General features: G+C 37.7%; 1 protein-coding gene across 3 annotated transcripts in view; it reads right to left on the bottom strand.

The window, feature by feature from the left end:
• PRKG1 (protein kinase cGMP-dependent 1) overlaps positions 1-21,308 on the bottom strand; it is a 1,107,715-nt gene that overhangs the window by 368,912 nt on the left and 717,495 nt on the right. For all 3 annotated transcript variants that reach the window (XM_074374026.1, XM_045507363.2, XM_074374027.1), the window contains one exon: positions 17,218-17,323. In XM_074374026.1, the coding sequence (XP_074230127.1) occupies positions 17,218-17,323 (106 nt within the window). The remainder of the gene's footprint in view (positions 1-17,217; positions 17,324-21,308) is intronic.

Below are 21,308 nucleotides of genomic sequence, written 5' to 3'. Positions count from 1 at the left end.
AAGATGGAAGTGCTGTCTGAAATACTCCAATTTCTCTTTTTTTATGATTAATAACAGTGGAGAAAATTAAGAAAGAACACCTTCCTTTCGTCCTTTTTGTTCTCTTCCTGGAAAGCAAGGACTCTGGTCTCTTGATTCCATTTATCTAGAAGGAAGCCCTTTCCAAGTGACACTCAAGCCACCCGTGGGCAGGGTTCATTTATTCTATGTAGCAATCACCATTTTCCAAATGAGAAAGGCCTGGGAGTTCATCCAGCTGATATGAATATTTAATGGGTCTTGGTTTTAGGCCATTTTTGAAGGCCTAAGTGCAAAAAAAACTAGTAAAATTGAGAGTTTTTGCTGTGAGCTTAATCCTCCTCAGCACTTCCACAAATACCTGCAGGACTAGCTGCATTTAATTGAAAGATTCTCGGTTCCCAGAGGGAGCACTTAATTGAATCTTTCTTCTTTTGCCATATATTTTATTAAAACAGAATCTTAAGAATCTACACCTGGGGTGGGGTCCAGGGAAAGTTTTATGAGCTTATTGCAGGAAGCTATTAGTCTTTTTTGTTGGAGTTTTTTAAAGTTGCATTTAGAGTAGTGTATGATAGTGGGACTAGCTTCATCTTTGGCCCAAATTGTTCCATTTTACCCACAACATCACAGCCATTATTAAATGCACCACCAGTCTTATCCGTGGTGTCTATTCCATTTTATCCAGCTACAGCCTAGTAAACTCATCCAAGAAAGATATGAGATGAAGAATTCATGACTACTCCTAAAAACACAGCTTTCCCTCAGTACCAACTCTTTACTCTTCTAGAATTGTTCCCTTGAATGGGCACCAAGTTTACTGCCACTTCTTTCAGCTCTTATTTATCATCCTTCATCCAAATGCTGAGAAGTCACAAGTGAAGGTCAGGCATGGCGACTTCCATCTTGAGATTTCAGAAATGGGACAGTTTTGAACATTGATGACTAAGTCTCCCCACATTTGTCTCCTGTTTTCTCCACATTCCAGTCCTTCTTACACACTTCTGCAAGACTGATTTTAAGAATGCATAGGTAAAATCCTGACACCAGCTCAAAATTTCAATATCGCCCTATAGTCTACCAAAGTAAGATCAGACTACTCACTGTGGGATTTCTAGGGGAAAGTACGAGAGCAGGAATGTGATAGGCGGGGGGTGGGGAGAAACGTGTCAGGAAGCCACTGCAGACAGGGCAGAAGGGCAGAGCAGACAGGCTGACTCTCTAAAGACATCATCAGTGGTCTCTGAATTTCCCCACCTTATTTATTCCCTTGCTTTGCCAAAAATGCTCTTATCTCAGTTCCTATCTGTGAAAGTTCAATGTTACATTGTATCTTGATTTTCCTGTCCAGTGAGAACAAATACTTCACTCTTTACTTTGTTCTCAAAGCATTTGTTTAAAGTTTTTTTCTTTTTATAGTACGGTCTTTTTGGTCTTGACTCATTGCTCTGATTATCAAAGATCAAACAACAGAAATAGGGGAAAGAGCTTCGCAGAACATCAATATGACAAAAATCATGCAAGTGTGACTCGGTGATTTCCAAAATCTAAAACCACTTTATTGGTCTGTATTTCACCTCATTAATTCCTACTCCCCCAATGTATGTCTCACTCATAACTAGCTATTTACAGCACTAATAACTGAGATCATGGCTATAGCAACCTATTCTCAAAAATCAAAGTCAGCACTCTTCTGTAGGTTGGAGTGAAAAGGAAAGATCAAAAATCGTTAATATGAGGTACAATTATGCTACTATACAGATTAAACTTGCAAGGATTTGAGAACAATTCTTTCCAAATTAAAACTGCTACTCAATTGATCATTACAAAAGTTGAAACATCTTGATGTTCACAACCACGTTACACGTTAATCCACTGATTTAACATTTACTTATGTATGCCTCTATCCACAGAAGACAAGGGACAGTTTATAATCTCAAAACAAAACTAGAGAGAAAATCTAAAACACCAAAATTTAAATCTTCAGGGGTGAAAAAGATACAAACAGGACATCTGGCACTAAAGTTACTCTAACTGAGAATTAGATTTAGAACTAAATTCTTCTCAACCAAGGAAATAATGGAAATGTAGGTTCAATATCTGAATAAAGTATACATGCTTATCAGGAGACATGACAAATGCTGACCCAGCACTGAATCTTAGAGGGACTCTGTCACAAGGATATAAAAATTCTGGATACTATAACCAACAATTTATCTGAATGCAATTCTTACAAAAATTAGAGAAAAGATATTTACAAGCATTTCAACATCTCTGTGGGATGCTGACATAGTCTAGACATGTTACACACTGATGCCCTAACTCCTCCAAGACAGAATTTAGAAGACCTAAAAAACACTGAGTTCTAACCTGTCTCAAACATCAAATGTTTCAGGAAACATTCAACAATTTCTAGATAAAATTAACTCATGGATGGATTCTCTGACATATGTCAGAAGTGCCAAGGGTTGATACTGTTAAGTAGCGAAGTACACTCGAATTTTATATATTGGATATGAAGATAGTAGAAATGACCTTCCACTGAGAAAATTTTGGAAGTTTTGTGGCTTATGTTAAAACTAGCTGCCTGGGTTTGAAATTAGCTGTTTGTTCAAGGTTATCACTTCGTATTTGAAGGTGATTCCATCGTTGTTAGTTTCAGCCTGCATGTTATATAGAAAAAAAGGATAGAATGTATTGCTTAATAAATTCCCATTTTTTTAAGCGTGGATCTATCCGCTAGGAAACTTATCTATTCAAAAGTTTTCAAATTTTAAAAAAGAGCATTAACCTAAAATTACAGTGAAAGATGTAAGCCCACTTCTATTTGAAATATACTACAAAGCTATAAAAAACTTAAACTTTTTCTTTCCCATAACAATCAGCCTGTTAATAACTTTACTAAGGGTGAAAAATCCACTTTATTTTTTAATGAGGCTTTGGTACTAGCCTTTCTCCTTAAAAGAACATATTTTACTTTCATATGCTAGTACTAGAAAAAAAGGGTATTTCTAATGAAGTCTACTTAGAGTTTTTGGTCCTCATTTTATCTGGTTTTAAACAGGGGTTCTCAAAGTTTTTGGTGCCAGGACCCCTTCACAACTTCTAAAAATTGAAGACTCCAAATACCTTTCTTTTTATGGGTAATATCTATCTATACTTACCACATTAGGTCATAAAATTAAAAAAATAAATGCAAAAATATATAATCATATATTCCATTAGCCGTTTTAGCCTCTGGAAAACTCCACTGTACCCTTGTGAAAGAGAATAAAAAATGCAAACACCACCACAGTATTAGGAAAACAGTTTTGACCTCACAGATCCCTTGAGAGTATTAGGGATGCCCAGAGATACCATAGCATACTTTGAGAATCACCAGTTAAGAAGGACCATTATTAACAAAGGAAAAATCAACTACCAGCAAAGTAAAAATGAGACAAAAAATGGTCTATACCCCAGGCATGCACACATCTTAGTCATCCACCGGGGAGGGTGCACTAGCTTGATGCACAGCACAAAGGAAGACAGGAGGGGCCGGTGACACTGTAATGACTCACAATCACCAGTCCCCAAAATCTTTTCTACATTTTAATTCTAGGTAAGGTTCAGTTTAGCCTAGTTTGGATTACCCTCCAATGTAGGACCAGGAGGAAATGGTGGCACCTAGAGCAGCTGGGGACAGGCTTTTGTGCAAGAGATATCAGTCACACCATCTGTAATCACCAGTTTCATTATGATCCAGGATACACGTAGATCCTCTACAAGGGAGGTCTTCTTGCAAAAACTGTGTAAGACCACCTTTGGGGCTGATGGAGGGAATAATACTAATTCTATTTGTTTTTATTTCACCTTTCAAAAATCTTATTTTCTATATGGATTAGTTCAGAAATATCTGCATTTCTAAAGGAATGTATATGGTGTGTGTGTGTGTGACAGTATGCCAAAAATGTTAGTGGGTGTGCACTCAAAATGATTTGAGGACTATATGATATTCTTTTATGTAAATGGTTTAGAAAATCAAATTTTTTAAAATTTATATTAAATGTTGGCAAGGATCTAGAACAAACCTCTCTAGCAGCTTTATTTGTAATAGCTCAAAGCTGGAAAGAACTCCAATGACCACTGCCATTAAAATGGATAAATTGTGGCCTATTTATAAAGACTAATAAAAAAGAATGAACTATTGACACACACAGCAAAGGAGATGGCTCTCTCAAGATGCACTGTTAAAGCAAAAAGCCAGATACAATAGTACATACTATATGATTCCATTAACACAAAGTTGAAAGACAGGCAAAAACTAATCAATGATGGCAGAACTCAGAATAATGGTTATCTTTGCAAAGGAGAGCCTTCCAAGGAACTGGAAACATCCTATATCTTGATCCGGGTGTTGGTTACATGGGTGTATAGATAGATAAGCCTGCATTGATCTGTACTTTTAAGTACTTTATGGTGCACATGATACATTGCAATTAAGAAAGTGTTTTTAAAAAATGTTATACCCAAATTAGGAAGTGTCTAACTTATTTTCTTTTCCTCCCATCAAAAGTACAAAGGATCTGTGGAAACCTTCTTTGTGCATCTGAAGACCCAATGAGGAAAGACTGCTTAAGACCAACTCACAAGCTTTCCTTCTTAAAGCTGTGTATCAGTCTTATCCCTCTCCAGATCTTTCCCCGACACTGATCATTTTCCACTGTTCAGGCACAATCTGATTAGTACGTGCTCTGAATTCATAGCACAGGTACATGAGTAGGGTGAAGTTGTGTTACCTTCTTTCATTCTAACGCTCCTTTCTTATTATATCTACACTATCCCCTAGTCTCACGGAACTGAGCCTTTAAACTCAAGCAGAGAAGTCGATGGTAACAGCACAAGACAGCAAAGAGTGTGGAAAAATTTAATGTTAAATATCATGGAAGGATGTCATGTTACATTAACAACCTTAAAAACTGTATAACTCATGAGCACAGCTAGGGAAAACTTACATGCACAGAAAAACACTACAAGTAAAATCTTCAAATGCTGACAGCAGCTATCTTTGGAAAGTAACAGTATAATAATTTTCTTTCCCATTTTTTAGAATTTTTATAAAATGTATATGTTATTGATGTGTAACCATTAAACAAAATATAGTAAAGCTATATTTTTATAAGCTATTTAAAATCTATAGAAAGATGTCGCCTATGCCTCAATTTTCATCATCCTGATGCCTTTAATTCGCAGTGATTATGAATTCATCCTTGACTTCAGGTCTCCCCAAGTTATTGCTTTTTCCTAGTATATCAAGATCTTTAGCTAAAATGCTACTCCAGTGTGGTTCATTCACTGATTAAGCACAGAACTTTGGCTTCACATAAACTCCAGATCTGCCCCTGTGTGCTGGAAGACTGTTATGACTTACTTCCCTGGTTTGCCTTCTGCCTCTGTCATCAATATTTCATTTCAGCTACAAACCCACGTCTTCCTCTAGACCAAGTTGTCCTTCCTGTCATCCCAAAATGCTACCTGTTTACTTTATTGCACTCTACTTCAACTAACTCTGGAAAGACCAAATTATTGGGTGTTGGTGGCAGAAACAGATAAGCCAGGTAACAGCAGGAGAGGAACACAGGTAGGTTGGTAAACCAAAGTAGTGAGGTGTACAGAAATGTGGCCATGGTGGAGCTTGATGACAAAACCAGTACTGACGTGACTTATGGATGCTGTGATTTACAGATGCTGCAATTTACAGAGAGCAAACATCCAGAGCCTGAATAAAACAGATCAAATGTGTGGTTCAGCCCAAAAGATCAGAAAAAAGAAAGTCAGCCCCCAGAATCCTGCAGTACTCCAAGTCTACTCTATAGCATTACTGTATAATTAATTCTAAAATCTCCTGTGAATAATTCTGTCTTAATTTGAGTTTAAGAACCCTCTTAAGTATGAATAAAAGCCTGCCACTTCTCAGAAAATAGAGTATGGTGCACTAGTATATAAAGTTACCAGTGAAGTGGGCCACCTCTGGAGTAGGCTAGGGTCTTGGCCCAAAGAAGGAAATTAAGTTTCCACCTCAGGTTAGGGCATTAATCTAAAAATAAGTAATTTTTATTTTATTTCTTTATTCACAATTTATAAAAATTTCTGAAGCAAAACCTGTTTACTTGGATTATTTTTAAGAGAAAAATATGATACAATATAGTATAATCAGATTTTTGAGAAACTTATATGAAAAAAAACTAAAAAAGTTAATGATGTACTTTGAGATGCCAGAGCAAATTAACAAAGGCAACAAAGAAACAAATATTATCATAAAGTAAACATCTTTTTTCTAAAAAGCTTGATTTTTTTCTTCAGTGTATATCTTACCCAATTATATTAGACAGTTTCAAACTGAAGTAAAAATAGTTTAGTGCTAGAGAGCTTAATTTACTAGCTTTTAGAATTCAGAAAATCAGAGCTTAAGTCCGTAAGAGTGAAGACTGATTTGTCATTAGGGAGAGAATATATTTGTTTAAGCCAGGCTAAACAAAGTTTTCTCAAGGAGATTTCAATTTTCATAATTCTTCTCATTTCTAATTTGATTTTTTTAAAGCAAATTTGTGTTTGTTTCTATCGGAAACAAAACCTCACGAGCTAGTTCCACCTGTCCAACGTGGAATTCTTGATTTAGCCAAGTGGTCCTACCATCACCACTAAATGCTTCGCACACCCTTCACCCTGCGTAACAAGTGTCTGAAAGTACTCAAAACATGAATTGAATACTTTTAACGTAGCAGACTATATTGGTTTAAATCTAACATTCTGATCACTTGTTGTTTGTACCAAAACTTTACCCTTAAGAAGTTACTGGCTGCTTCTACATCTGAATGGATTTATTTATTGAGAGAGGGAAAAAGAAGGAAAGAGGAAGAGGAGGAAGGAGGGAAGCAAAGGAAAGAAAGGGAAAGAAAGGATGGAGAAAGGAAGGAAGGTTGGCTTACTGTCATTTAGAATAATACTAACTTTACTGAAGATAAGTCAATAACTTCTTGTTGGTTAGGGTTTAGCTACTTTCACACACATTTGTTGGACAATCTTAACAGTATTTTTTCATAATTTTATCCAGGCAATACTGGAATCTAGAGTAACAACAAAAATTTCACATTCCCCCAAACTCCCCTGTCTCTAACACCAGGACCTAACTTCAACAAACACTACTTCCAACTATACAGAGTTCAGAGTACATTCAACAACAACAACAACAAAAAAGATGCAATGTGTAAGAATTCAGAATTCTCTGGAATTAAAGGCCTTGCATTTTAATACATTTCTTGTATTGCCTTAAATCTTGGCCATGTCTGTGTTAGATTTATTCATGGATTTAATTTCTTTTAAAAAAATAAAACAAATCCTTCCTCCAAGGCAACTTTGATTTATCTGTTTGCACAATGGACCAGAGCACTTAAGGAGGTTTTTCCAAACATGGAATGCAATATTTACCCACTGGACCCCTTCCAGCCAACTGGAAAAACAGAATTTGTTTAATTTCTTTAAAAGTGCTGAATAATTTTAAACTATGTATTTATAGAATAACTGAAGTTGTGCTGCTTAATTGGAATCCTTCTAGGCTTCAGCATAAATTTTCTACTTGTACACATGAAAAGTAAATTTTTAAATAATATGCTTATCAGGGGGTTTCAAAGAAAAAAATACCTTCTCCCTTCTGTTTTTAAATGACTTTTTAAAACCTCAAGGTTCCTTTCACATATGGATAGATGATTGCACACAAGTTAATTTTAGGATCTTTTTCAACGGTTGAAATGCATCAAGAAATGAATTTCCAAAAACTTTTTTGGTCATTCTTCATCCTTGTGCCTATTTTTTTTAAAATGTGTTTACCTATTGGCACTTTTCTTCTATTAAAAAAAAGAAATGATAAATACTGATCTAGTGATCCGACATTACCCATTTTCAGGGAGTTGACCTGATGTAATCAAGAGAACAAGGGCTTTGGAACTAGGTCTGCTTTTGATCTATCTATGTGATGCTGGGGAAGTTTCCCACTTTCATAACTCCAGTTACCTCCTGAATAAAATGCAAATAATGCCAGCTACCTCAAAGGGTTTCGTCAAAGTTAAGGGAGACCGTGTGTAAAGCAGCAGGTGCAGGCCATTTTGTTCCTATTTTTGTTTACCCCCTGATCCCCTTCACTGCTGAAAACACACTGTTCACAACTCAGCCAGTACTTCTGCCACCAAACATCACACCAGGTGCACCCTCTCATAACCTCCCTTTCCAGTGTGTACTTTCCCTGCACTTGAGGCAAAGCAGAAAAGGAGGAATGGCTGGTTCGGAGATACCCATGCTTCTTAAACAGCCAGATTCTAAGTTGAAGGGTTCACCTTGATAAAATCATATAGGTAAATAAATTATGACTAATTATTTCAAGCCAAAAAAAAAAAAAAAAACCACTAAACTAAAAACAGAACCTAGAGTTCACAATTCACCTCTTTCATGCTTTTTCTAAACAAACTAATGAACTCTCTTCTCATGACAGATAAAATGCACAAGCTAAGACACACAGTTTGTCTAAATCACCCTGATGTTTACTTTGTCACTGGACAGCATTTCCTTATTCACACTCCAGAGTCTCAGATTTCTCTCCAGTGGTGGGGAAGGAGGTTTCTAGATCAAGCAGAGAAATCTAGGTTGCTGGGATTGAAGAAGCCTACCTTCTTAGTTTCCCTCAGAGCTCCTGGAGTCCTTCTGAACCTGCCCATCACAGAATAGTTCTGATAGAAAAGAACTCCCTCCCAGATGCACCAATCCTTGGCATTCGCCACATTTTACAAAGACAGGACTGTAGGGAGACTCAGTAGGAGGGATATAGAATGAAATAAGCCTCTAATATGGTATTGTAAATCAACTACACTTCAACAGAGAAGAATCAAAGAAATAAGCCCAACTACAGAAACAGTTTATTAGGATCAAAACTACAGCAATAAAATGGAGGAATATTAAACTGCTTTATCACACTGCTTTAGCTTTTTACACTCCAAAGTGCTGAGCAACTACCCCTAGGGACATGGTGAGGGAAAGCTAGCCTACCATCACCAAAGGGACCCACCCTTCCAAGCTCAGACTCATGAAGGGGCAACATAATGGATCACTGTACTGAGTCCCTTAGTCAGGGCCTTGTCTCCTCTGTGAACAGGTGTCATCTGAATGAGAGTCCTTACTTGACTTAAACAGGCAATGTTAGCCACAAATTCTGTAGATATCTTATTTGCAAGGATTAGAAGAAATTGACATGTGAAGGTGAGTGTGCCTCTGTGAAAATGTTGTCCATGAATAATTTTCATCACTGTATAATTAGGCAAATATCAGAGACTGCATCATCTTTCTTTTCAAAATGGATCGATAGGGAGACATTTCTGCAAATGCTTGATGACAGCAGGAAATTAATGGCCACTTTTATATTTATCTGCTCCTGTGTCATCTCTAATGAGAATGGATCTGCTACCAGGAAATGGTCTGTGAGCAGGCCGACCTGAAACGGGGTGAGAAAGGGCCTCTATTCTTCACATTATTTCCCTTCAAATTAATACTACGCCAGCTTTGTCAAGCTTAATTCTAATGCAGGTTCCACAATCTTCTAGAAAAGCTCTATTAAAGCTCAAAGCTTAAGAGCTTCACAGGTCTGTCACGTATTCTTTGAATTTTTTTTTAAAGTTCTAAAATCTAAGACTATTTTCATCTGCACCTTCTTTTGACATCTCTTGCTATAAAACCTGGGGAAAGCAAGATCATGATTTTGATTTTCCACGAATGTGATCTCAACAAGTCGTTTAGACTATGCTATTGCCCCTTACAGAATCTGTGCCCAAAACACAGCATCATGATTTCTTCAGACTGCAGTGTACCGAAGATACTCGGTCAATGAATGTACAAACAGTGCCACTCCTTAGGAGAAGTTCATGGGACCCAGCCTAACTAAGCAAGAGCAGGTCCTTCCTAAAGCCTGCCATCTGTGCTCGAGGAGCTGTGGGCAGGAGTGTGGAAGGGAGCCCAGAGCCACAAACTTCCTCCTCTGATGCCAGAAGACACTGACCCTAAGCTCTTGGTCATTTAATATCCATTTTAGAAATAACGGTGCTGCCTCCACACAGGTGGTGGGTTTCCAGACAACTGAAGGGCCCACCACGGAGCCTATGCAATTCCAAGACATAATCATTTTTATCCATCACCATTTAAAGTGACAGCTCTTATGCTATTACTGAGCATTTATTTCTGAGAACATATCCTAGATAGATGGGAGAAAGGAAAAGATTTACTAAGGTCTTGGGAAAGGGAACTGTTAGAGAAAAACATACAGTGAACGGGAAACCCAGATACACCAAGGCCAACGTCAACTCCCTGCCCAAATCTCCAGGCAAAGTAAATGTGAACTTGTTGAGAAGGGCAGCAATGGGTGGGAAGTGATATCTGAGTAGCCAGCAGTTACTGGGGCAATATGGGGCAGAGTCTAACAACAGCAGTTCTGGAGCCACTGGCTTTACTCCAACTAGTGTGGAACTTTAACTCTTTGGCCTCGGTTTTCTCATCTGTAAAATGGACGTGTTAGTGATTACTTCAGAAATTTTCCTTGAGGATTAAATGATTAATACATCTGAAGTGTTTTGAATATGGCTTGGCATACACTCAGTAGATGTCTGCTCGTATTGTTTTGTTTATTCCTAATTATAGTCCTTCATGGTGAGAGCGTGCCCTGTTTTTGGCTGTAGAAACTGAGAATAAGTTAAAGAAACTTGCTTACGATTATATACCTATAAATGGTGAGTCCAAAATTTACACATCAATACTCTTTTCATAACAAGTCATATCAACACTTAAAATATTTGAAATCTGTTTTCCACCTTCGTCTTATATCCTAGATCAATGAATCCCAAGAGTGGTCCACAAACCAACAGCAGGAGCATCAGCTGAGAACACTGAAAATAAATTTCCAGACCCCACCCCCACATCTGCCATTCAACATTGAAATTACAATGGCAGCTGTATGCCGTTACTTTCTCTTTCTATGGAGAACATAGAAATTCTAGCAGGAACATTAAAAATTGTCCTAGAGGAATTATGAAACACTAGAACATGTGTTTAGTCAAGGTTGTGGTGAATTCTACTCAGGATATTTTGAACAAAAGACAGTTGACATTCCAGAATAGCTGGGTTTCAGATTTACCTGGGAACGGAGAGCTGGATCATTATACAGTTGAATAGCAGGAGTTTGAACTGCGAGGGTCCATTAATATACAACTGTTTTCAGTAGCAAAAAGTATGATGCTACATGATCTGTGGTTGGTTGAATCCCAGGATGTGGAACCACAGATTCGGAGGAATCATGCACACAGAGGAACCACGGATATGAGGGCCGACTCTAAGTTATACTCAGATTCGTGACTGCAAGAGGATTGCTGCCTCTAACTTCCAAGTTGTTACCACCGATTTTCCACGTGACTCTGGGCAACCCCCATAACCAATCTAGGCCTCAGTTCTCTCACTGGTGAGTGACCTCTCATACCCATTACAACTTTATATTCTACTCAAAGAACTCTACATCTCTCCCTGACTATGTGATATAAAATAAAAATCTGAGAAACAAGGTGACCTGTTGGATTGAGTGATAAGAAAATGAAATTCTTGATTTTTAAATTGGATTAGAGAAAGAAAAACTTGCAAGGGGTTTAAACATATTATGCTAAGACTGGAAGAAAATAAACATAGAAAAAAGTCTATCTAATACCAAACTAATAAGTTACCTTTGTGGAGAGGAAAAAAGAAAATACAGCTAGCCCATCCTCATGTGAAGTTTACTATAGGGAGGAGCTGGAACCTGAGTCCAGGCATGGTAAAACAGTCAGACTGGGAATTCAGAAACCTGCATTCTAGTCTAAGTTCTGTTTCTAACTAAATGTGACCTTGTTTTGGCTTATCTGGGACACAGTTGCTTCACCTATAAAATGTGCACAGAGATGAACCTACATCTTATCTTAGGTTTTCCTAAATCTACAACTGTTTACTTCCCGTTGATGTTTCAGATCAGACATGAGGACACATCACTATGTAGGACTCTACTAGTTGCAGAACTACCAGTGAGAAGAATGTAAAGCAATTAGAAGTTTCAGGAAGGTTGGGTCTGAGTAGAGAGAGATACAGGCTGAAATCAGAGTCAGCCTCAAACGAAATTATCCTCAGAGTGAAGGCCTTTCTGATATCAAAAGGACAGCCTGAAGTTTCTAGGACAAAGCCATATTGTGTTTTGAGGTTTTTTGGGGGGGCATCACTTACTTTTCTAATATGGATATGTAAGTAGCATGTTTAATTATATGTTAGATGTATATACCAGTATTCTTCTTTTAGAGATCAGATTTGGGGCTTACTCCCTAGGAATGGAAATAAGGAATAAGAAACCTTTACAGGGCACCAAAATGTATGGCAGGGCTTTCAACAAGAAAACTGTGGCAGAAGGAGTAGTCAGTGTAGTAGCTCTACGATCTACCGAAGGCTCACTCTTCACTTTGACACCTTGTATGCAGATGCTGCTAAAGCCCTCAGAGGAGGCCATTAGTTTGAGCTTTGTTACAAATTCCAGGGGTTGGACTGGAGATCCCTGGAGAAGATCCACCCTTCTGCCTAAAGAGGGCAAAACTATATGACTGGAAGTTTCAAAAGTGAAAAATCTGTCCGAATTCCTTAATGGTTGGAGGCTCAGCTGGGAATCAAATAGTCAAAGAACTTAAACATACCCAAACTTATAAAATTCTGTTTATTGTGAATACAACATGAGACTTGGTGACTAATATTAATTCCTCCTTCAACCCAGGGAAGGTCAATCAGAAATCTGTAATTGTTTTTAAGGGGCATCAGATTCTTTTGTCTGTCACAACAGGCACACTCGGTGCGCTACACTGTAGATCACCGTAGTAAATACATTAGTTGGAAGGGAGAGGAGCCTTTTGGGAGGCTCTCCACTGGGAGGGAGCATGCGGTGGATAAGGATATCAAAGACCGCCACGTGACCAGAGCAGAGAGTGAGAAGATGAGGGAGGGGAAGGCGGTGAGTGAGGTGAATCTGGAGAGGTCCGCAGTAGCCAAAGGAGGCAGGGCTTTGAAGACAAAGTTGAAGACCTAGTTTATCTTAGGAGTGAGAAGTCATGCAAAGGTTTCCTGCAGTCTAAGATGACATGAGCATATCTGCCTTACAAAGATTCCTTAGTGGATCAAGAAAAGGTTTTCTGAACATCAACAGACTTGACTGAGTAGCTTAAATTCCAAACAGTCCCTGCTGTGTCTCTGATTTGTCAGTGAGGCGAGTAAGATAAACAGAAGTTCATCATCATCATCACTGTCATTATCATCATAGTTTAGGGCCAACAGAAAACCCAGTTCCTGTAAGCATTTCCCAGTGGTCACACAGCTGCATTCTAACGCTCCTCTGGATATAGATGTCTGTGCCAACAGCATCACAGAGAATATGCTCAGAAAAACAGCAACACAAATTAACTGGCAGTTACTTGGCTCATTTTTCAGTAATTCCCCTGAAAAACAGCATTTTTTCAGTAGCCAAAGAAGACGGAAAATGTTGGCAACTGACAAGGTCGCTACTGGCCTTATAGCAATCATGCCTTGCTTAGCAGCGCAGCCCCGTGAATTTTGTTGTTGTTATTATTGTTGTTATGCTTGCATAGAACATCTGTTTACATCAGGGGATGGGAACTATAAGCACAGAAGAGGAGCAACGAAATAGGATTAAAGAGCCAGAAATCATGGGTTGATGTGGCGTTTAATAGCAATGGGAGGCCAACCACATGACTGGCAGTTACAAAGTGGATAAATAAACTGGAATGAAAATAAAAAACAACTTTGATAATAAAAATCCTTTCACTTTGGCTGTGCATTTATGTGCCGGGAGTGTCCCCTTTTCTCACCCTCCAAACTTATTGCTTACTTAGGAAAATGAAGAACAGTGATATAGAATCCTCCCTCTTACAGCTGTCCCTGCAGTTCCTCAATTAGGAGGGCATTTCGATGTACAACAGAGACCCTCACTGCGAAGAAGTCTGATGATTTCTGATACCATTTCCTAGACTTATTTCCCCGATACTGTCACAATTGCTTCAACTGCTTTAACTCCTTAAGCGAATATAAAGTATATGACATCTATAATCAAAAAATTCAGAGGGAAGCTTTACTCAGCAAAACACATTAGAGAAAAACACCCCTTCATACCTACAGAGATTGTTACAGAGAATTTTAAAGTATGAAGTCTCTATTTTTATGATGTTAAAGTAATTTTTTTCTAAACACGAAGCCATAAAGGAAAAGTTGGTTGACTTAAGTACATAAATTTTGAAAGCTTTGACATAATGGACAAGACTGGTAAGCAAAATCTTTAAAAATCAACAATCAACAGGGAAATAAACTTTCCTACCATGACTTCAGAATTGTTTTTGATTCATTTTGGTCATCTTATTTTTAACAAGATCTATCATTTCCTTGGGGAGTATTATGCCATCTCAACAGCCATGCAAAATAAATGGCAGCAAGTATAGTTCACCTGAGGAAGTGAAGGAAGAATGAATATTACTCACTTTTTCAGCTTCACCAGTGTAATAGCACAGGGCCTAAGATTAGAAGATCCTACACTTGGTTTAATACTACGCCAACAATGTCTTGAAATTTAACAGTTTTGCAAAAGGGGCCCTGAATTTTATTTTCCACTGGGCCCTGCAAATTATGGACCTGTCTCACACTTACTGTCCTGTACACTGCACATCTACAAAGCAGTAAGCTTTGTGCCAAAGAGGAATACTAAGGTGCTTAAAAAATAGCCCTAGTCTTGAAAACTTTATAGTATAGAAGTAGAAATAAGTTCAGCAGTCAGATTAGAATAAAGTAGGAAATAAGACACATGGTAGAAATGAAGCTCCAGATGAGGGAGGGGATACTTCTCAGTACAAAGGTCAGTATCTGTGGAAGGGGCAGTATTTAGCTGGATCTAAAAGTAAGAGAGATTTGAACATGGACAATATGGGAAAAGGCAACAGAGGCAGCATGATATATAAAAGCACAGGGTCAGCCTGGGCACAGGCAATCATTTGGTTTGCAGGGGGCAAGAAGAAACCAGGCTGGAAAAGCAGGGGGCTTTGGCTTTAGGAGGGCCTTGAATATCCAGCTAATGAGACTGTAACTAATAGAACAGGAACCGTGAGCCACTGCAGGGTTATAGAGAGAGAACCAGTTGGTAGTTATAATTTAGGAAGATTAAAGCTGGCCCCAGACAAGAGTGGTCATTGTGTCTGTCACCTCTCTGGACTCCCAGCCCATCATTACATACACAAATGATGTGGACTTGATGTTTTACAGAGTGGCCAGATGGAAAGTGACATCAAAGTCAGCACCTATCTTTTTATCAAATCAGTTACACTTTACCTGCTCTAAGCTGACCAACTAGAAATGTGCGCACACTCTGGAGAACCAACTTGTACTATTTAAAGTTTGATCTGTCAAAATAGGCAACAAATTCAGGCAGCTCTGAAAATCATACAAAAATGAGAGTATATCCAGGGTCAACTAAACACACACACACAGAAAGACACCTCCAATTTCCTGAAATTGTGCCTCTAAAAAAGTTTGTTGTCGCAGTCTTGCAAAACAGCACTGGCACTCATTCCGTCTCATTGTGAAAACAAAGTTACCGAAGTTGAAACCAACATCATAAATACCCAACTCTAAGGTATGTAAGACAAATAGTGACTCTGTCCTACAGATAAGCATTTCATTAATTACCAATTGGGATCTTTCTCTGTTAGGGCTGCATCACAAGAAATCAATAACTTGTACTTTAATAAAGGCTTAAAATGAATATTCATCGTCTCTTTCTCTCCATTCACATACACACCTATATATATATACACATATATGTCAATACACATATCTCAACATATCTCAATATCAACGTATATACAAATATTACATACACATATGGAACCTGAATAATTTTATTTCCTTGCAAACTAAACATCAAACAGAAATTTGCATTTCTACTTCTAAGTGTTTCAGCCAATCATATTAAGTTAAAAACCCAACACCCTACCAGTAGGGGGTAATTTTTAATATATTATGTGACATCAAATTAAAGTTTATTGTCCTTTTAGCAGGAATATAGAAAAAATCATGTGGAAATGAAAAATGTGTAACCGCTTAATCAGAAACAAAATTAACCAAATACCCAAGTGAGAAATAATAAAATTGCATCTTAAGAAAATTCAATAGCTATCTGTGAAGATGTATCACTGAAATGAAATATGAATTGGATTTTTTAGCTCCATTTAAACCATTTTTTCACCAAAAATAAAAATGCAAAATGAAAAGGCCAGTTTAACATTCTCTCAAAAATAAAATCTTAATTGGTGTTACACTCCCATTTAGTTCACATACTCTGTGCATCACTAATGACACTTCTGTTTTGAAAAGAAAAAATGATACAAAATACTTTTCCAAAGAAAGTCAAAGTAGTCAATATTCATTTTTATGATAAAGTATTAAAATAAAAGAAGCCGAGAGACAAAGAAATGAATTTCAGTGACTATCAGTATATTCCTAAGAAATGAAAGCTGGTGTTTTATCCCAACTCCTGTCGTATATTGAGTTATTATGATAATATAAAACATCAAGAAGAGAAAAGCTTTTGGTATTTCAGAGCTGCAACATAAAATTAATTTGGGAGCTTAAACTCAGGATTAAAGGATAATAAGCTGCTTCTTGGAACTTTCTCATCTTAGTCATCTGATCTTTAATATGGAACCTCACACAAGAGATGATTCAGTCTTACACTGTGGGTTGCTCTAGAAAAGGTACCATAAATATATTAACTGATAAATAGTTAAAGATGGACTCTATCCTTTTTTTTTTTGTTTGAGCAAATGCTCACTTGTTTGTCAGAGTTGCTCTCCTCTACGACAGAATGTTGAAAAAGACTCTGAAGTTCTGACCTGACCACGTATCATAAAACTTGGCATCAGAAATAGAAAGAAGCCAACACAAAGTCTTTCACTTCCACAAATTTGCAGGCTAGTAAGACTGGGATAAAGGCAAAAAAAAGCTCCCTGTGCTGCATTTCAGAGGAGGGTTAAAGAGAATTACAAACTCTCAGGAGAAAAGAAAGCATCCTACCTTTTTAAAAATTCCATATACTCGGTATGCTTGATGAGTCCTGTCCTCATCATTATTGTTTGAAAACATTGTCGATCAATGGCCCAGAGTTTCACATTTACAAGAGCTGGAGGAAAAAAAAAATAGGGAAAAATTAGAGAATTTCCAACAGTGAACTACATTGTGCAAAAGTGATGAGTTGCTCAGGAGAAGAATGAAAATGATTAACCTGCGTTTAAAGCTCTTATCATAATGCTATCCTATTTCGTTAGGAAGGCAAGTATTCTTACACACAAAAAGTAGTTCATCATTTTCAATACTAGTTTATTGTCTATAAGGAAGGTTCCTGTCGCTCTTACATCCTTAAGGGTTGAGAATATCTAAGTATACATTTAAAGTATTTAATAGTATCAAGACTATCTATGAAGGAAATCACATGAAGAGTAAGAGAGGTTCACAAGAAATGAGTCTGTGGTAATTAACCAGAATGGTGTTAATGACTCACATGATCATATTTTAATTGTAAGAGGTATAGGTGAAAATTCAATTTTCAGGTTTAGGGGTGAATTTAATAGAATAGAAATGATAATTACAATTAAATTGTAACCTGTGCCAAAGTTACTATATGAAGTTATATTAGCTATGTTTGTTGAATTTTAATTTCTACTCTTACATACACTGTCTTTGACGATGACTAAATATTGAACCTGAATACCACAGAACTTCACCATTCGATCTACTACACACATGACTAAAAGCCAAGGTTTAGAAAAAGACAGAATTTATAGTGTAAAAAAATATGTTAAGAGAAACGTAGATCCTAAAAGAACACACTAAAAATATTGGTAACTGAATCTGAGTGATGGGTACACAAGACATGTATTTTACTATGCTGTTTGTTTTTATGTATGCTTGCACATTTTCATAATAAAAATACATATTTTCAGTTGGCACAAGAACCAAAAAAGCCAATTCTTACCTCCTACCCATGGGATAAAGGGGTAGAGAAGGGCTGGGCAGGGATTTGAGCACGACCAGTGAATGGGGCCAGGATACAGTTTAATGAGCCAGACATAGAAAGATGGATGAATGCACTTCTCTCTTCTTCAGTTTTCAGACTAAACCCAGTAAATGCAACAGATCAAGATCTGGGAGTAAGAGGGGAGAAAACGTTAGCCTAATCAGGCCATGTGCATGCACTGCAGGAAGGGGCTAGAAGACAGACACAGAGGACCAGAGGGAAAAGATGACAAAAGGAATATTGCACTCTAGAGTAAACCTTTATCTCTGAATTTTCCCTTGCGCAAAGTTGTTTGGAGCTAAAGCATGTCTTCTCCCTTGGCCAGCTCTTTATTGGAGAAAAAAAGACACTCAGTTAAGTAGAAAAAGAACAAAGCAGCAAGGACTGGTGTATGCGTGGCTGCATTCCAAATATCCTTCAAAAACAACCTTCATCAAAAACGAAGCTCCTCTCACAGGTACTGTCCAGTTCCATTCTAGCTCCTCTGCTGTATCCAGGCTCCTTTCCAGAACACCTGTTTACTTGAGATGAACCATGCAAGTGGATGCTATAGCCACAGAGGTCTGAGAAAGTCAAGACAAGATTCACAAGTAAAACCTTAAATGTGAGGAGTTGAACTAGGAGAGAAACGGACAAAAGGTAGTTGAGGTGGGAATGGACATAAACAAGAGCATAGCTGAGAGTGAGCCTGGGCCATGCGAGTCCAGTCAGTGATAAAACGATGGAAGTGGCTGAGATCTCTGTAGGTGCACCATATAATTGGAGAGAAGGTTGATGCAGGGCCCTGGAAACCAGGCATCCCAAGCAAGGATTCATTTGATGAACAGAAAGCTATTAGAGAGCTTAAGACACAAAACAAAGCAAAAACCCCCACAATTTTAAAGGATACACCATGGGCAGATCAGAAAATATTTTTAATGCTTACTAGAAAAAAAATCACTATTTTCTATATTTATCATCATTTTTAATGGTTCCCAGGTATTTCCAATATAGAAAAGCCTCCTCCCAAAGGACAAATTAGGATGCATCAACAAATTTTGTCATTTAAATAGCAGCAATAAAAATAGTTGTACCATTATATATATATACATATATATACACACACACATATATATTAAATGCATCTCAAAGCCATGAGAAGAGGCATAATGTCTCAGTGAAATAAAGCATATGTACATTTTAAGGCTTTGCTCTGCAGAAAGATTCCACAGTGCATACTCCTGGTAACAGTAGATAAAAGCTGCTATAATAATCTCTTAAACCAAAAGATCTGATCATAGCGATTGCGGGAGAAAGACTAATCGGAGAGGGAAATAGATTGGATTCAAGAACACTGGAGTCAAGCAGAATACAGACCAACACTGGTGCTATCAAATGACAATTTATGTAAAAACTGCAGGGCAGAGTAGTAACGTGGTGAAAGCTCAGTGTGAGGAAAATTGTTCTGGTAATATACTGTATGCATGGGTTCAAACAAGGAGTAAGGAGCGCCAAGCAGAGGCCACAGTAATTCAGGAGTGAAGTGAGGTGGTTATTAGTGGTTAAGGCAGCAGTGGGGTTAAGAGCAGAGGCTTGGCAGGTGTGTGTGCGCGCATGTGTGTGGATACACCAAGTTCTCTGCAGCATTTTAAGTCTGAGTTCACACTTCAAAGCCAGGTTCCGTCCCTGCTTTCTCCTGATGAACAACACTTCCATCCTATGAACCACTAGAGCTTTTTCTGCCTGTCACTCGTTGTCACTTAGCACATGTTACCAACATTGTCAATTATCTGTCTGTTTTCTCAAGTGAGTGTACTTTATTCTCTCAGAGAAATGTCCCCGTCTTCCTAGTCTCCCCCAACTCAAGAAATATGCTTCATATTTGATAAACATTGGGTATAATTAATGTAATTTATGTAGGTGAAAGTCACCTGCAAAAAATATATGCATAGTCAGACTCTAAGTTTCCATTAAAATGTCTAAACTGAATTAGGTATCATAATCCACGTGTTGAAAAACGATCTCTAAAAACAAGTTCGCAGAATTCAGTATTTTCATTTTATCTTCTGATTTGCCTTTAGAGGGGCTACTGAAATGCCTCAAAGTAAAACTGTGTCTCAGATATTTTGTACGATAGTGAACGTGACTTGATGAAACTACAAATATACCCATGACCTTGGGCAAGGTGCCAACACCTTTTTTATATTCAGCCAATATGCATATTAGTCAAGTCAGCATTTTACAGGTGGGCAAGCATGACTAATAATCACTGTGCCATGTTGTCAGAAGTATGGTTATGTTAGAGTTGTGATTAACATCTTGCTTCCTAAACAGCCTGCTGGAGTGTAAGTCTGTTGCTTCCATAACTTAAAGAGAACATTAAAAAAAAATCCATTTACCTTTGATCTTAAGTGGTATATTAATCTCCGTTGGGGATAAGCACTTCACAAATAAAATTGCTGTGGTTTTCAGTGATTACTGTTGTTGAACATAGAAGTCTGAAGAGAGTAAAGCAGAGAAAGTGCTGGGAAGGGATTTTCCTTTTTGTTCAAGTATGTATCTAAAGTTCTCTGTTGAAACATTTATTTTTCAGGTTAAGGCCAGACTGAACTCCGTGGAAAATATGCAAGTTCCTATTACTCTGGGAATCTCTAAATGCAGGAGTACATTACGAACACCTTCAACACAGGCAAAAGTTGGCCTTCACTTAGGGGACAACACAGTTATAGAGGAATGAGCCATAAAATTGTGCTAAAATACGAGACCACAAACCTGGGTTTGGCTAAAATTCTCCCACTGGGAATTCATATGCTGCTCAATTCAAATTTTGGAGGAACAAAGAGAAAGCATGTGTGGATATAAAGCACTTACAGACTCAAACATTTATTCTGCCCACATTTATTTTACACCAATGTAGCTGACACGGTCACTATATATAAGGAAAAGAAACCAAACTGACAATTTCTGCCCTTGAGAAACATGTAATCTAACACAGACTTGGACAAGTATCCTTCTTGCCAAATCTGGCCCATGGTCAGTTTTTGTACAGCCACTTGCTGAGAATGGGTTTTCTTTTTTTAATGGTTGAAAACTTAAAAAGTAGAGTATTTCA

This window comes from Camelus bactrianus, chromosome 11, assembly GCF_048773025.1.
Source record: "Camelus bactrianus isolate YW-2024 breed Bactrian camel chromosome 11, ASM4877302v1, whole genome shotgun sequence".
Taxonomy (NCBI): domain Eukaryota; kingdom Metazoa; phylum Chordata; class Mammalia; order Artiodactyla; family Camelidae; genus Camelus; species Camelus bactrianus.
This window is presented reverse-complemented; position numbering and strand designations above follow the sequence as displayed.